The following is a 17,596-nucleotide window of genomic DNA, read 5'->3' as shown; positions in this document are numbered from 1 at the left end:
AATGCCACACAGGGTCACCACTGTGGATTCTATCTAGATCTTCCCCGATAGATCTCACAATCTCTGAGGGCAGGATACCTGCCTGCACCCTGCCAACCACAGGAGGCTGGAGCCTAAAGAAGGTATTGGTTGGAGAAGCTCAGTCATAAAAAAGTTATACACACAAAAATGTATATGAAAATTATATACATTTATATTTGTATGTATGTGCATATAAGTATGTCCCATTACAGAGGTAGAAATCATAGCAATGGAAAAACCTAAAAAGAGCAGCCATAGGGTCATCTATGCTCTTGACTTGAAGCCTGGCCTTCCCAAGCTCTTGATTTTCCATTTGAAGAAAACATGGGAGAAGCATTCTTTTTTTTTTTTTTTTTTTTTTTTTTTTCTTAAAGTCTAGCTCGCTGATCTGGAAACCTGGGCTTTTTTACTGATGCGAATTTTACAACCATTTCAGGTCATCCTTGAAAAAAATTACTCAATTCAGACTTCTCTGCAAGAGGCTCACCATCCCCACTGTGACCATCCTTGGCTTGATCACCTCCAAGCCACACAATGTTCTCATTGCAGTACAAAATCTCCAGGATGGACCATGCTAATGACTGCCAGGAACAGGGAGCCTGCTCTACCGAGCTGAACTCCAAATCAGTATAATGAACAATGCACATTCTGACCATGACCATGACAGAACCAAGGAAATCATGAAAATCAGAACTAGAATGTGGTCACATTTTAAAGAAAAAGGCCTAGCACTGTCTGTGGGAAAGAGAACTGTTATCAGAAAACAAACTCCCACACAACTGAAACTCTAGAACTTAAGAGGCCATCATATATAAACAGCAAATTCCAAAGGAGCAATGTGATTTGCTACTTCATAATTGTATGTTTAGTTTTATATCCATCAATTACATTTTTAAATCCTATGTCTATTTGTGCTTTTCTTTCTTACAATTAAGTCTTCCAGCTCCATTCTTTCAGTCCCCAGAAGGAGCTTCCTGAAGGAGATAATGAGGCCATTACTGCCCCTGTTTGAGTCTTCTGTCAGTTAAAGAAGGAAAATTAAATACATACAGAAAGCAAAAATGGTTGGGTGGTGGTGGCCCATGCCTCTATTCCCAGCACTCAGGAGGCAAAGACAGGTGGATCTCTGTAAATTGGAGGTTAACCTTGTCTACAGAGCTAGTTCCAGGATAGTCAGGACTTCACAGAGAAAAAAACCTGTCTAGAAAAACAAAACAAAACAAAACAAAAAAATAGAAAGTGAAAGTGGACAGGTTTTATCATTAAGCATTACTGTTATAAGATATTTAGGTAAAAGTAAACTCAGAAGTGATGCATGGCGGTGCATGCCTATGATCCCAACACTTGGGGAGGCTGGGATAGGAGGGTCATGAGTTTGAGGACAGTTTAGACTACATAGCTTAATTAAATAAAGTTGACAGAAGTAATTCTTTACATGGAAAGTAAACAGTATTACAATGTAAGCTAAATTTTTTTATTTATTATTTTTATTTTATTTTATTTTATTTTATTAGTTTTTCAAAAGCCCTGGCTTCCCTGGAACTCACTCTGAAGACCAGGCTGGCCTTGAGCTCAGAACTCAGAGATCTGCCTGTCTCTGCCTCCCAAGGTGCTGGGATTAAAGGCATGCATCATCACTGCCTGGCCCCTGCAAACTGATTGTTTTTATACAAATCTGACTTACAAAAATATATTGTCATTAGGTGTGATGATCACTCCTGTGATCCCAGAACTCAAGAGACGGAGGCAGGAGGATCTGGAGTTCAAGACCAGCCTCAGCTCTACAGTGAGTTCCGAAGCTACAAGATCTTGCCACAAGAAAGAAAGGGAAATGCATTTGCCATTTTACTTACTGCTGTAAGCAGGACTCACAGCTCAGAGCCTCTGCTTAAACATTGCATCTGTCCCTTTTACACTTTCCAGCTTGGAAATTGGAAGTTTAGGCTTGTTTTTGTTTGTTTGTTTTTGTTTTTTGTTTTTGTGCTTTATAACAATGGAACCAAAGCGCATTACTTTATGCCATCCACTCTCATCCCAGCCCATGCCTCCCATCCTCTCAGCCACATCTCACAATAGCTGTCCTGGAGATTCCACTGGTCCTCGCTTGGCTCTTGGCACAACCTCCCTTTCCTTCCTGGGATATTAGTAACAAACATGGAGCTGGCCTCCTGCTCCTTTAGTCCTGGACCGAGTGTATGTTCTGCTGACCATGGTCCTTCTAACCACACTGGACACACTATAAGGCTAGCTGCCAGTGATGCATGTGATTGCGCCTCTCCATTCCTGATACCCCCAGCACCCATCAATGGTACAGTCAGAGCAGGTGGCTGGCACACGTATTTGAGGCAAACCTTCCTCCACCTATCCTTACAAAAGCAATGCACGTTCTCAGACAGGTGATCTCAATTGCCTCCCCTACCTGCAAGATAACAGGTGGATAATAATAAACCTTCGTTTCCTTTTACTGTCTCTACTTTTTGCAGCGCTGACCCTTGAACGTGCTTCCATTAGGCGATATCACCTTCACTTGAGGCTACAGGGCACCTCCAGGGCAGGTGCCGCCCACAGGATAATTAGAGCGGGCATTGCCTCCTGCAGTGTTGTGTTAACACTCCTGGCCAGCTACGCTTTCTTGCCAGGGCTTTTCAACTTCTCCAGGCCCTTACTTCCAGGCTGAGATATGTTCATTTTCCTATGAGTTCGGGGCAAACCAGCGTCTCTGCCACAAACCAACCCGCTTAACTAAACCAAGCCAGTCGGAGCTAGAGGCAGCGCTCTGGTGTGAAAATGAACTTTCTGGTACTTAACTGTTCAACACCACCACCACCACCACCCCCTCACACACACACACTCACACACACACACACACTCCACATGACAGCGTGTCTCACAGAGCAACTGTGAGAACTTGTAGCCTGGCCTCACGTGCAAGAATTCCTTTCTGGGAACTGAAATGCTGCTTCCGTCTGTCCTTTCCCAAACAGATCCACTCTAGACTTTCTAGAAGGATCTACCGTCCTTTCGTCTGGATCAATGAGTCAAACTTGTTATACCACAGATCCCAAAAGCATACTCTGAAGTCCAGTTATCCCATTTGTTCAGCACCCCATCATCCCGGAATACTTCAGCCTAAGGAACCTGTCTCATGTGAATAGGCACCTGCCTTGTGTTTAATTCCCCCAACTCTTACCCTCAGGTTAATGGTACATGTCTCAGTAGCAGGGAACTGAGACCAGCAGGACCTGAATTTCCCTTCTCCTTCAGGAATAGCCACCCATTCCTCTTGAAGTTTCTCAAAACTCAGAAAAAAAAAAGTAAAGAAAAAGAAAAAAGAAGATTGAAAATAAAGCAGACCTGACCCATCTTTTTGGTATTCTTCAAATGCAAACACTACTAGAGGCATTCGGATTTTCCAGTGGTCGCCAAAAGCAAGCACCTATTCCTTGCCCAGGACCTGACCATCAAGCCCACATACAACAGGGTGCTGTGTGCCTGACTCAGAGTTGTCTAGATGCAGAATCTGACTGACCAGCTCTTAGTGACGCCAGGACGGACAGAATACATAGATAACGCAGAAAATAGAAGAGTCCCAGACACCCCAAACACCCTGGTCTCTCAGTTGTCGCCTAGACTATCTGCTGAGCCACTGCAGAAGCGCCAGGCCTGGTCCCCCTCCCGCCGCGCCCCCAAGGCCGCCCCGGCGGCGCCTCCTTACCTTGCGCGAGTACGGGGGCTTGCTCAGGTGGATGCCATCTCGGACCAGCTTATCCCGGATCATGATCTTCAGCTTCAGCTTGGGGTAGCTCACCAGCTCCCTGCTGCGGGGAGCGCTCGCCTGGCCACGGGGGTCCCCGCGAGTACCCTGGGCCGAGCCGCCACATGGCTCCCCCCGGCGGCCTGGGGGCACGGCGTCCACCTGCGGTGCGGGTGGCACGGGCTGCGGCTCGAGCGTGAAGTAGAGGCCGGCGGCGGCCGCGTCCTGTTCCCGCAGCCGGCGCACAGCCTCCAGGATGCGCCGGCGGTGCGCTGGAGCCAGCACCCCGATGGCGTCCAGGTCCGGGTCTCCGATCTGCTTGCACACTTCCAGGTCATCGTAGCCATTATCCACGAAGGACTCGGCGTACTGCGGGAGCTGTAACGCTTTCAGCCACTCGTAAACTATGTTGGTGCACATGGCTGAGACTAGCAACTCGCCGGCGAGTACCCAAGTGGCACTGGCGGCACCAGTTCTTGGAACTTTTAATCCTCTCCTGGAAGGGGGTGGGGAGAAGAGACAGCTGGAAAAGTTTCTTGCTTAGTGGCTAGGCTCCGGCCGCAGAGCAAAAGCCATGGGAAGCAGCCTGGGAGAGAGCAAGCGTGAGCGAGAAGCGTCTAGCAGCGGCGAAGAGGATTCCCCGAGCAGGCGCGGCGCTCGCGGGCACTGGCGGCTGGGCGAGCGGCTCGGCTCCGCGCCGCCCCTGGATGCGCGGCCTCCGCGGGGAGGGGCGCGCGGGCGGGGCCGGGCACACCCCTCGCACCCGCGCGGGTCACCGTCGCGCCGCGCCGCCCAGGAGTTTCCCCAGCCCGGACAGTCCGGAGGCTGCGCGCTGCATGTCGCTTTCTGGCCCCCGCCGTGGGCGTCTGCACCCGCGTCCCACGCGGGGGAGGTGGCTCCGGCCGGCAGACCCGGGGATGCGGGCGAGCTCCTGGTCTGCGCGCGTGTCAGTCACTGTCGTTCCCGGGGTCACAGTGACCCGGCGGTTATTAAGCTTCCGGACTCCGGTGGCTACCTTTGATATCTTTCGACATTTCTGTTGAATCCGACTTCTCTAAACCCTTAGATTTCTCTTAGCTCAGTTCCCAAGCCTACAGTGACTCTCGCCAGCGCGTCCAAGGGCAGGTCCCCGCCACCTCATTGGGCTGAGCGAAGCTGTTAAGTCCAGTGTCCCTTTTCCCTTCTCGGTGCACGCAGAATGTCCCTTCCAAGGAGCCTGCTGCCAGTCTCGAGTCGCACGGTGTGTCTGCCTCTGTGATCCCGCGCTCTGTGCCCTGAGCAGCAGCGTTTCGGCAGCAGGGTGGGCGCAACGTGGGGACCGTCCAGCCCGATGGGCGCGCAGCCCCTCCTCGCTACAGCTAGTCACGATGGGTGCGCATCGGGAGGGGCACGGCTGCTCCTGGCTGCCTTGCCCTTCCAGGACCATCAGATCTGCGAAAGTTTGGGATGGGCTGTTACTTTCTCCTTGGCCAGCGCATCCCTACCTGGTCTCCATAACCCACCCACCCCCATCCTGCCACACACACACCGCGTTGTGTCAGACCCCCTCAATCTCGCCTGCCTTCTGCTTTTTCCCCCGCCTCTCATCACAATCATTCTACCCCGGGTGGGTGGCTGCATGCCCAGGGACATGTGAGGTTTTCTGCCTCTGAGACAAGGATCACAGCAGACTCTCCCTTCTCTGCCCCAGGATCGCGTGTTAATCGATACACCACCATGCAGCTTGCTTTAAAAAGAACGTTAGGGCATCTAGCACTTTCTGTCTAGATGAGAGCAACAAAATCAACCGAGATTCCCCCTGGTGCCAATGTCCCAGCTTTGAAGGTGTGGGGCGGGGGACCCGAGTTCCTGGACAGCGTTTCCCTGGCTCTGATCTTTTGGGAAAAAGATAAAACCTTAAGAAACATTACAGGCGGCAACAATTTCCTCCCTTTTCACAGAAGTAAGAGCCAGGTTCACTCTTGAGCTAGTGTTTGAAGACCTGACCCATACCTTTTTCCTGGAGTCCTCATGGGGCCTTGACTGTCTCTTGCCATGACATTGATGGGTGAGAACTAGTGGTTTTAGTGTCATTTCCCTATCTTCAGGGCCTTAGGTTGTGGGGAAGGGATTATCTGTGTTTCTCTTCCTCTAAATTAGCGTAGCCCCCTTGGAACATGAACACTGAGAATCAGATGATATTTTTACGGTCTGGAAAATACCTGTTATAGATGCACCTAAAATGCTCCCATATTTCTACAGTTGCGGGAGGAGGGGGGGGGGTGGCTGGGTGTCTCCATTCCCAAGCTCCTGGACCCAAGAATCTCACATTGAAAAAGAGCTACCAGAAAGGACCTTATATTTGGGAAGAGGAGAAAGACAACGTGGGTAGTTGTGGAGCTGTAGCTGTCCCTAGCCCTATATCACCTGAGTTGCCCTTTCCAGAGCCTGGATTAAGGTCCTCCTCCAGTGCAATGCTCTGGGTAGCACCCGACCCTCCCTATCTAACACAGATCTCAGCTAGCCTTCTGTGCCTTGCCAAAGCAAGCTCACAGTGCCCCCTCGTGTCCAAGTGCTGGAATTTTAAGGCGTTGCCCAAGTACCAAACTTGTTTTGTTCAGCAGAAGGAAGAGGGCTTTGTGGTTCCTAGTCACCTTAAAGTACAGATGATGTCCTCATGGATACCTCCGCATCTCAGTGCTTTGTCAGGAAAACTTTTGTGTTTTTGGAGAGGCGAATATTCCAGTCGTTTCAAAATAATTCTGCAAGGGAACAGAAGCGATCAGCAGATACCCACTTGGAAGTTGGTATCGTATGCCAGGCATCTCCATGTATGTCTAAACATATGTGGTACATAATAGCACTATCCGCTAGCTTCCAGAAAAAGACGATACATCTCTGAAACATTCCCTCCGCATTTGCTCACTATAGAGTCAGGGGGTAGAGAACTATGAAGAGGGGAACTTAGGGCCAGGCTTCCAGCTACTGGACTTCCAGATCCCCAACTGCTCCTAGAGAGTAACAAGCAGAAAACATCGGGCTAGTTGTAAAAGCTTCGTCTCTTATTTATTCTTGATGTTTGTTTGTTTGTTTGTTTGTTTTTGAAAAAGGAAGCTTAAAGCTTTTGAGCTTATTGCCATGGTTTTTCTTTCCCAAGCTGTGTGAAAAGTCCAATAACATTACTTAATAGTCCTTCACCTTCTCAAACACAGCCTCTTCCCCTCAGGGAGCTTCAGGACATTCATTTTGTCTCGTTAATCTTCAGCAAGCCAGTGAGTATTTTTATTTCCATTTTACAATTAAGGAAACTGTATTGGAGGAAGATGGATGGCTTGCCCAAGGTCATGTGGTAAATCAGGATAGAGACAAGAACAAGCCGGTCTTGTGGAAGCCTCTCCTCCGTAGGTGGCAAGAATTCTCCCTTATTTATGTTCAGGGCACTGCCCAATTGGGAAATAAAGCATCTCTCTCAGGAGGGGACGGCTTTTATGAATTAATCATTTGTTAATCAGTCATAAATAAAATCTCCTGGCTTTTGACTTCTCGCTTTCCTCTTTTGCACACTTTCCCCGTGCTTGCTCAAGTCTCTGTGTGAAGCTGAGAGAATTCTATGCCTCTCTCTGCTGCTGCCATAGAGAGACTCTTGATAGACTTTATTTATTTCTGAAGTCAAAAATGCAAAACTTCTGCACCCTGTACTTGTCTCTACTTCCCTTGGAGACACCTAGTCCAGAATGAAAAGGCAAATAATAGGGGATGGTGAGTAGATGGCTCAATGAACAGAGTAACTCGCTGCATGGAGTCCCTATCCTGTGTCTAGATCCTTCTGCACCTAACTAAAAAGAGTTAGGCTGGGTGCAGGGGCATGGGCATGGGCCTGGAATGCCAGTGCTGGGGGAAGGGGGAGGAGTCAGAGACAGGTAGATCCCAGGGACACTTGAGAGCCGAAATGGGGAGGTCCAGGTTTACTGAGACCCTTTCTCCATAAAAATAAGGTTGATCGTGAGCTGGGAAGTTTTCAGAGGTTGACTTATGGCCTCAGACATGCACATACAGGCAATCACCATGTGCACACATGCAGAGAAGTGACTGATTTTAAGATTTAGAAGCCTTCAGGAGCTAAAAGCCCATTCCTTAGCCACCGCAGCACCCAAATTTATATCGAGGAAGTAGATGTCTAGGAAACTCAAGTCTCCTATTGAAGTTCACATGTGTGACAGACCCCATTTCTCTCCCCCCTGGCCCTGTACAACACTACCTACTTTTACCTGGTTATTGTCAAAAGCATATTTATTCATCAATGTTTATAGAGTAGACAGTACCAGACACCAAAGCAAGAAACAAACAGTCCTTTCTTCATTAGTACCAATCACATCTAACCTGGACTAGCTTCCAAGATCAGGCACACCAAGGGATGTGTAGTTGTAGACCTGTACCCTGTGGGTTTTGGAAATCGTACTGTACTGGCAGGTACTGTGTGTCTACATGGCACAGCTAGAGTCATCAGAGAGAGAAGCCTCCGTTAAGGAAATGCCTCCATGAGATCCAGCTCTAAGGCATTTTCTCAATTAGTGATTAATGGGGGAGGGCCCAGCCCATGGTAGGTGGTGCCATCTCTGGGCTGGTGGTCCTGGGTTCTATAAGAAAGCAGATTGAGCAAGCCATGGGAAGGAATCAAGTCAGTAAGCAGCTCCCCTCCATGGCCTCTGCATCAGCTTCTGCCTCCTGGTTCCAGCCCTGCCCTGAATCCTTCCAATAATGGACTATGGTCTGGAAGTGTAACCCAAATAAATCCTTTCCTACCCAACTTGCTTTTCGGTCATGGTGTTTTGTCGCAGCAGTGAAAACCCTAACTAAGACACATATATTAACCAGATTTTGAAATTGAACCTTGACTTTTAGAACGCCTCACATACACTTTCAAGTGTCTCTGATGATCCTGCTCACAGCCTTAAAACACCAAGATAATTTACCCCACACACCTTGTCAAGTACCTTTACTTCTTTACAAGGTATTTTTGATGGATAATGCTTTCTTAGAGTTTTTTCATTAAAGAAAATTAAAAACCAATGCTGATTATTATTTAATACACTGAGGTGTGGGCTCTTTTCATTTGATTGATTCCTTGATTTAACTGGGCTTTGTTGTATTTGCAACAGTGACTCTTCTTTAAACGAAAATCCCTGGGAAAGTAGATTGCGGAGAAAGTTTCTATTTAAATACCATTTCAGAACTATTTTGCAATGATAATAACTATGGAACATGCAAAGTTAACACTGACATTCTCAGTGTAATTAATGATAATTATATTCAGGTTTTAAAGTCTAAATATCAGAAAGCAGCTTTTCTGCTCAGGAACTCGATTCGGGGTTGCCAGATGAAAAAAATAATTTGTTTTGAAATTTTCCTGGTGTTCCGTAAGGTTCCATACTACTTTATTTAGAAGATAAATGTTCATACCTAGTGTGTATAAAAATTAAATTCCATTAACATCTATTAAACGTCAGTCCCCTGGGTATCTAGCCTTGTAAAAGTCGAGCATATATAATTTAATCTTAAAATGCTAAATATGTCTCGCCTCTGTTTAAACCACAAGCAGAAAGCATCCGAAAGGGCTGTATGCCACGGGGAGAAAGGAGAGTAACGTGCTTGAGTGATGTAACAGGCAATCTGTTCTTCAGTGGATGGGAGTGGGGGTTGGGGCTGGCACCTTAATTAGGGGCAGGCTGGGTGGGGGTTTCTGTTAATGGGCTTGGGCTCTGGATGTTATATTTATGTGTGACAACATATTTGAAAGAGGGAGAGGCAAGGAGCAGTGGGGAGCACCAGCGGGAAGCCATGAGATTATGGCTTGCTATTACCTAGTAGGCCTTTCTTTTCTAAAGGAAGGCACAAAGCCGGTGAAGAATGTTCTAGAAGTCTTTGGCTTAGAGGTCACCAAGAGGAGAACAAGAGACTATATTCGTGATAGAGAATAAAACGAAACCCATGAAAAAACACTCTTGTCCCATTATCTCTGCTCATCTCCAAACTATATTTGAAATGCACCCCAAAGATGAACCCAGCATTTCCCGAGGTAAAAAATAGGGGGTGCGGGGCTCTGCTAGGTAGCGCGAGCAACACTTGGGAATACCCTTTTTTCTTTTCTTTTTCAGTCTAAGAAAAGCTAACTTAGCACTTAGAAGCTAGGTTATGTAACTTCCAACAAGTGAAATGATATTGATAAAAAAAGCTCTTTTAGGCAAGTGAAAAATGAGTTAAATATGTCATCACAACAATAAAATCCTTAGACTTCAGCAGAGAACAGCTGCTCCCAGGTGTGGGTTTATTTCCAGGCAGGAGTTAGGACAAATGGCTCCTGACTCCAAGGCCCCTGTGGTTCCTGAGGACTGGAGGCTGCTGATAATCTGTTTTTGAGGGTAAAGGAGCCTTATGTTTCTGCAGGAACATTTTATTCCTTCTTGTAGGGAGTGAAGAACATAGGCCCTGGTCTCACTAATGGTTTCCCCCTCTGGTTCTGCATTTGATTCCTTAGCCACCTTGGATGTTAAGAATAAGACCGATGGCCAGGTGGTGGAGGCGCACGCCTTTAATCCCAGCACTTGGGAGGCAGAGGCAGGCGGATCTCTGTGAGTTCGAAGCCAGCCTGGGCTACAGAGTGAGTTCCAGGAGAGGTGCAAAGCTACACAGAAAAACCGTGTCTTGAAAAAAAAAAAAGAATAGGACTGATGGATAAACGTCTGTATGACAAAATTTAGAAACTGTTGACAACCACTGGGCCAGTAGCCTGCGGGACAGACTGCTCCTAACTGAGAGCCGTTAGCTGTTATCCATGATGGCAGGTCACACTCTGGGGCAAGAACGATCAGATCCTGAGAACCAGATTGTTCCCCTCAAGTGGTAACCATGATACCAACTTCTACAGGACCAGAAGTGAGACAGTAATCACCAAGCTCTGCTGGACCAGGACTGCTTAATTATGCCGGCCTCTTATGTTCCCTGCCCCAGCTCATCCTCTACTTAAACCTAAAGCTCCTGTCAATCAAAGAAGGACTTGTGATGATGGCCCCTGATCTGTTCCACCCACAATGACCACGTTGGTTAAATCATCTCTCTCTGCTTTTCCTTATTGCTTATCTCTTTAACTACGGTGTTAACAATGAGTGGCGGACCTACCCTGTTGGTATAACCAGAACTACTAGGGTCACAGCCTGCTGTGGCAGCCCTGACAGCCTCCCTAGCCACCTGCCCTTAACAGACAAATTTAACTGAAGAGAGAGAACAACAGAGAGAGAAAGACAGAGAGACAGAGACCTAGACAGAGAGAGACAGAGACAGAGAGACAGAGACAGGGACAGAGACAAACTGTCCTCTGACCTCCGCACACAAGCCGTGACATGCGCATACCCACTCCCACAAATAAATAAACGAATAAAATTCAAAATATAATAAAATAGAGAAGCAGAGGCTCTCGAACTACTAGGACAAACCTACTGATATCTATCAAATTCTCAAAAATTCACAAGTTTAGCAACAAACTCTTTGGCAAGGTGATAAGATGCAGAGCTATTCTCACAAACTAAGGTTAGAAAAAGAAAAAGAAAATGAATGTGGCCTGCTGGCACAAGACTGTAATCCCAGCTCCTTGGGGTGCCAAGGCAGAGGTAGCCTGGGCAAGGCCAGCTTGGACCAATTGTGAGGTACTGTCTAAATATAAATGGTGAAAAGAGAGCTTCAATTCTAGGCACTAACTTCAGTGAGTGCCCACCTAGCCCAGTACAATAGTGTGAGGATTACCAACAAGGATGATAAGCACGACGGGCCGAAGTTCATCGAATATGGGATCCTGTACTGGTTTCATAAAACTTAAATTAGCTAAGAGAACGTTGCTGATATTAAGACAAAATTCTTCAGGCCAGACCCAGACGATTTTATAGCTGGGAAACAATGAAGGAAAGGACCCATGCCTGCCTGTCTGAGGTAATCACCATTTCAAGTGAGGCAGAGAAACATAGGAAATAGTTTAGTAACTGTGGACTCCTTTTGGCTTGGGCTATGCACAAACCCCTCTTTTAATAATGCACTTGATAGCTTAGATTCTTCACTAGCATGTACCGTGTATACACATTCTTCCCTGAGCAATGTCCCTAGCAACCTGTTAGCAACCTGGGATCCCTGCCTGGATGCACGCCCCTTTTTCCTCCCCTTGTCAACAATGAAACCTAGACTCTATCCAACTGTACTCTCCTTTGGCATAGGTACAAGACCAGAAGACGACAGCATTGTATGACATTCATTACAAGTGATGTTTTTAAAAAAAAAATATGAAGAAAACGTCACACAAGATAGCTGGGAGAAGAATGTAGAGCAGCCAGGACTAAGCTTGGTGTATTTGGAAAGCCTGTGAGCTGGAGCAGGGTGAGACTGGGGAGTGACAATGCCTGGAATAGAAAGAGGGGGCAGGGCCAAGTCCCTAAAGGTTCTAGAGCCTGCTGCATGTGTGTTGTTGGAGCTCCTGAAGGTCTAGTCACAGGGGCAGTCAGAGCCGATCCAACATTTAGCGGGACCTTTCTGAATGTTTCATGGAGCAGAAGCCCCAGTGGCTAAGAGTTGGAGTAGAAAGACCAGTTAGGAATCAAGTTAGGCCCAGAAAGAAAAGAGCCACTTGAACTTCGGCACAACCGTAGTCAAGATGGCAAGAAGCCTGTGGAATTTGTGGTGTTTGCTGGAAACAGCCAGTGAGGAAAAAAAGGGACTCAAGGGTGACTCTTGAGCGTGAGCACTTTGATGAATGGGTTGTTACCTCCTGTTGGTTAATCTGGGTTCTGAAGTTCTTTGCATCTGGACCCAACTGAGAGGAAAGCTGCTGGGCACCCATGTAAGGGATGTTTTTGAACAGGTTACTTGACCAAGAAAGAGCTGTCCTCATTATGGGTGGGACCTTCAGGTGGCAGCCTGATAAGAGGTCTGAGGAAAGGGGCTTGGCTGTTTGCCTGCGTGCGTGCACATCTCAATGGTGAGTTATTTCATTTACTGATAGCACCTTCGTCTATGCCCTTTATTGTCTCACCTACCCTCTTGTTGTTACAACTTCGACTGCTGAAGCCGCCACTGTGTTCCTTACCTGGTATCAGAACCCAGCTTCTCTGAGTTTCCAAAATGGACTGAAGACCAGGGGCTCTCCAAGAATCCTGCAAGTCTTCAGCACTGGGTTAAGATTGTTAATGTGCCCAGTCTTGGGTACTGAGTGTCTACTGCAGGAGTTCTCAACCTGTGGATCCTGACTCCCCCACAGGGCTTGTGTATCCGATCTATATTTACATTACATTATGATTCATAACAGTAGCAAAAATACAGTTATGAAGTAGCAAAGAAACAATTTTATGGTTGGGGGTCACCACAACATGAGGAACTGTATTAAAGGGTTGCAGTGTAAGGAAGGTTGAGAACCCTTGGGTCTACTTGGTTCTCAGCCTCTTCCGCATAAAAATAGTCATTGCTGGCCTACCAGATAAACATAAGTTAGTCTAATGAATCTCCTTTTACCACAAGTACGTCACAAATTCTGTAGGTTTCTTTCCTCTGGGCTGTGGTCCTGGGCTGCATTAGAAAGGAAGACATGAGGAGCAAGCTGGTAACTCCAGTGTCTCTGCTTCAGTTCCTGCCTCCAGGTTCCTGCTTTGAGTTCCTGCCCTCGCTTCCTTTCAGGAGGAACTGGAAGCCGGAAGCTGAAATAAACTCTTTCTTCTCCGAGTTGTTTTTGATCATTGTGTTTTATCCCAGCAACAGACACCTAAGTAGGACACAAGGTGATGATTTTTGAAAGGCCTTGTTTAGATAAATCACCTAGCAAAGCCATACTGGTAACCTTGGTAGTCTAGAAGGGACAAGTTACAGTCATTTGGCACAAGTTACAGTCACTTACACAACACTTACAGTACAGTGAAGGAGGTGCCAGCCCTGACATCAGAGAAACAAGGGCCGATTAAGCCCTGATGGAATTTCAGAGAACGCAACTTTCACAACCCACCTTAACATAACCCGCCATCCAACAAACACTGCAGAAGCAGAAATTACAGGTCTTAGAAGTCTTTTCCCAGGGCCTGAGATCAGTGGTGTCAATGAGCGAAGACAATTTATAAGTCACTGACTGGGCACAGAGACATAAATTCCAGGGACAAAAGAAATAAAAGAAAAAGGAGCACAGAGGCTGGATGAAAGCGAGACTTTCTTAACTTTTATTGCATTAATTTAATTCTATTCCTGGAAATAATAGAAAATGACTTAAGGCAATTTCTTTTTTCTTTCCAGAAAATCCAAAAGAATTTTGCTTTTGATTGGTAAAAGGAAGGTGAGAATAACTCATGAGAATCACCACGAGGGGTTTATAAAATATAAAAGCTGTAAAGTAGACCTTTTCCTGAAGAGGTAAAAATTTAAGATCTTTGCAAAAACTATGCTCTCCAGAAGCCCCACTAGATTAATGGAGACAGGGGATTTTTATTATTTTTCTTGACAAAAAACTTAGAGTGTGCATTAAAATGGAAACCCAACGAGGAAGACACTAGATGATAAATAAGAATGTAATGATAGATTATGTAACCTTGAATGAATATATATGTTCATATATCTTTTAGTTCCTTGTGGAATTGTGAGGTGGGGGAGGCAGATTCTTTGAAATAAATGATGTCAGTGTGAGTGTGTGGTGGAAATTCTGTGCCTTTCCTTAAAATATGTGCATCTTCTAAAGAGAAAAAAAACACATGACTCCACTGTTCAGAGAAACTTATGCAATATGATGAGCCAAAGGAACTAGCTAACATTAAAAGTAAACTGGGAGAGTGGAGGTGGATAGATGGCTTAGTGGTTAAGAGCCAGCCCTGCTTTTCAGAGGACCCAGGTTTGGTTTCCAGAACCCACAGTAGCTGAATTACAACCACCTGTTAATTCCAGTTCCAGGGGATCTGACTCCTCTGTCCTCTGTGGGCACCCACACTCACATTTTTTAAAAATGCTTGGTCAGAACAGAGAAATCTATAAACAAAATATTTTAATATAACTTGTTTTAGATAAATTCTGTTTTTCATAAAGCTATTAGATTCTGAATTGTTGTTTCCCTCTACAAGTATTTCAACACAACGAAGTTAAAACAATTGGGAAGTAGGGAATGTTTTCAATAATTAAAAGAAAAAAATGTTATACATTTGTAGTAACAGCATACATTAATAGGATACATTGACGATGTCAGATTCTGCAACCTCTGTTTGGTTTCATGCTGACCTATTGCCTTGTGGTACTGGACACTGGTTTCTCCCGCTATGTAACCCCCTTGTTGAGATGACAAGCCACTGATTGTCCTCCCCAGCTTTTACTTTCTGAGCCTCTTCCTTTGGCCCTCTCTGGTAGAAAACCATCCCGATTTCCATAGTTCTCTCAGTATGCTTCTTCCCCATGCAACTCACAGACTCTCTGTGAATGACTCAAAAGCCACTCTGTCCCCCAAACTGTTGTGGTATATTATTTTAACTATGTAAACCTGTGTTATATTTGTTTGTGCTGCGGAATATTACCTTAACTGTGTAAAGGTGTGTTGCATTTGTTTATGCTGCATTTGTTTACGAAAAGATGTGTTGCTGTTTCACCTTGCCTGCCTGAGGCACCTGATTGGTCTAATAAAAAGCTGAATGGCCAACAGCTAGGCAGGCAGAAGAGGGATAGGCGGGGCTGGTGGGCAGAGAGAATAAATAGAAGAAATCTAGGAATGAGGGAAAAGAAGAATGAGGGAGAAAGGAAAGGGAGATGCCTGGGGCCAGTCAGGCAGCTGCCAGGCAGCAGACATGGAGTAGTACATAAACAAAGAAAGATAAAAAGCCCCAAAGCAAAATGTAGATGAAGAGCAACAGGTTAGTTTAAGTTAAAGGAAAAAAAACTAGCCAGAAATGAGCATAAGCTAAAGCCAAGAATTCGTAGCTAATAATAAGTCTCTGTGTCATGGTTTGGAAGTTGGTTGCTGGCCCCCAAGAGAAAGCCCAGTGCACAAAATATCTCTTTTATTTTAAAACCAAAGTTCTGGGTTTCCCATGGAACAAAGAAACACAAACATCTCACTGTTAATTAAATTTCTCATCTAGGTCCACACACCAAAATTATAATCTGCTTCTCTCTCAAATAGTTCTTCTGTTTTCTATATATTCAAGTCATGGACCAAGTGCCCCTATGCTGTGCACAGGGTTGAGTTCTCTTGATATTAAAAGATGAGGTTGCTTATTCCCTGCTCCTGAAAACTTGTGATCCAACAGGAATCACAAATATCTGAATACCAAAGATAACACAATGAGGATGTGCTTAGCTAGCGCTAAGAATGAAGAGCTCACTGGGTATGATGGTATACTCCTTTAATGTTACCATTTGAGAGGCAAAGGAAGGTGGATCTCCGTGAGTTCTAAAACCAGCCCGGTCTGCATAGTGAGTTCCAGGCTAGCTAGGACTATATAGTGATACCCTGTCTTAAAACTAAAATAAAAAATAATAATGAAGAGCTGATGATGAATGAATGAAGAGCAATGGATGATGGATACCCAACCAGTGGCATGCTTAGCAATTTGGTCTGCAGCTTGGATATAGTGATGAATGATCTGAGTGGTTTTAGCCTAGATGCATTAACGACTGTGAGGAAAATGTTGTAAAATTACTTTGATAAGTATAATGACATGCCAAGTATAATGCATGTATTATATTTGTTAAGCATATAGATATGTATGTTGATAGAGGGGAGCCAATGCCTGTGACATCAAGGCTGGCTGACAGGTTCAACAATTCTACTGTAGTAGGTACATCCTTCCAAAATTCATCCAAAAAGGGTATAAAATGTTGACTGTCATGTCACTTATAGCGATAGGACCTTGGAAGGCACTCATCATTCAGCCCTTGGAAAATGGACAAGTAAAATCATGGCATGGAAGAGTATGCAGCAGTTAGCAATGTGCCAGAGAGCACACAAAAAAGGGAATTCAGGGGCTCAGGCCCTCCTGTTCAGAGTGCATGCCACAGATGGTATAGGGGAAAGAGGAGAACAAGTCAGCTTGACATCTCTAGTCTGTGCTTAAGACAGATGTGTGGAGAGATGGAAGCTGCTGTGTTTCCACTGTATCCTCCATTTTGGAGAGTTACCAAGAAACCGGTGCAAGCCAAGACTCTGTATCTACAACTGAGACTCACTCTTACTATGATCATGAAATCCTGTTCATCATCACAAACCCAGGTCTTGGAGAAAGCTTCTCTCACATCCATCATCTTCACAGCGTTTTAGGATGCACCTTCAGCCTACCCGTGTACCTACCACACAGAACTGGAGGCTTTTGAGAAATGTTCAAACTGGTTTGATTATTTGCACTCTTAGTGACACGTTCGGGCTTGGTGACTCTAAATCTCTGCAGTTGTATGGCCCAGGGCAAGCTATTGAACCTTGCAAGCCAGGGAATTTCCTCTTTCAAATGAGTTGGATGCTTGTAGTACGATGCTTCACAGGCCTGCTGGAAGGATGAAATTAGATAGTGTGATTAAAGCACATGGCTTCATAAATCTCAATGAATATTGTTATTAAGTATCTTGTGACACACACTAGACTGGTATAGCTTTTTACTTAGAGTGCTAAGCTGAGCCCACTTAGAATTTATCGATGAAGATAACAGGGATATGTGGATGATGCTTCCCCCACCACACAATATAGTGCAGTTGTAGAACTAATGGAGTCTTAATAAAAAGTCAATCAATGAATCATACGCCATTTTCTGCTCATTTACCTTTTGGTCCATGCACTAACCTTCATGGTTTCTCTATTCT

General features: G+C 45.5%; 1 protein-coding gene across 1 annotated transcript in view; it reads right to left on the bottom strand.

The window, feature by feature from the left end:
• The window catches only part of Samd5 (sterile alpha motif domain containing 5), a 49,093-nt gene extending 44,679 nt beyond the window's left edge, over positions 1-4,414 (bottom strand). Inside the window, exon 1 of the mRNA XM_059272760.1 lies at positions 3,737-4,414. Coding sequence (XP_059128743.1) covers positions 3,737-4,195 — 459 coding nt within the window. The 5' untranslated portion in view covers positions 4,196-4,414. The remainder of the gene's footprint in view (positions 1-3,736) is intronic.
• Positions 4,415-17,596: the final 13,182 nt, after the last annotated feature.

Source organism: Peromyscus eremicus, chromosome 8b (assembly GCF_949786415.1).
Source record: "Peromyscus eremicus chromosome 8b, PerEre_H2_v1, whole genome shotgun sequence".
NCBI classification, from domain to species: domain Eukaryota; kingdom Metazoa; phylum Chordata; class Mammalia; order Rodentia; family Cricetidae; genus Peromyscus; species Peromyscus eremicus.
The sequence above is the reverse complement of the archived record's forward strand: the minus strand, read 5'-3'. Positions and strand labels throughout refer to the sequence as shown.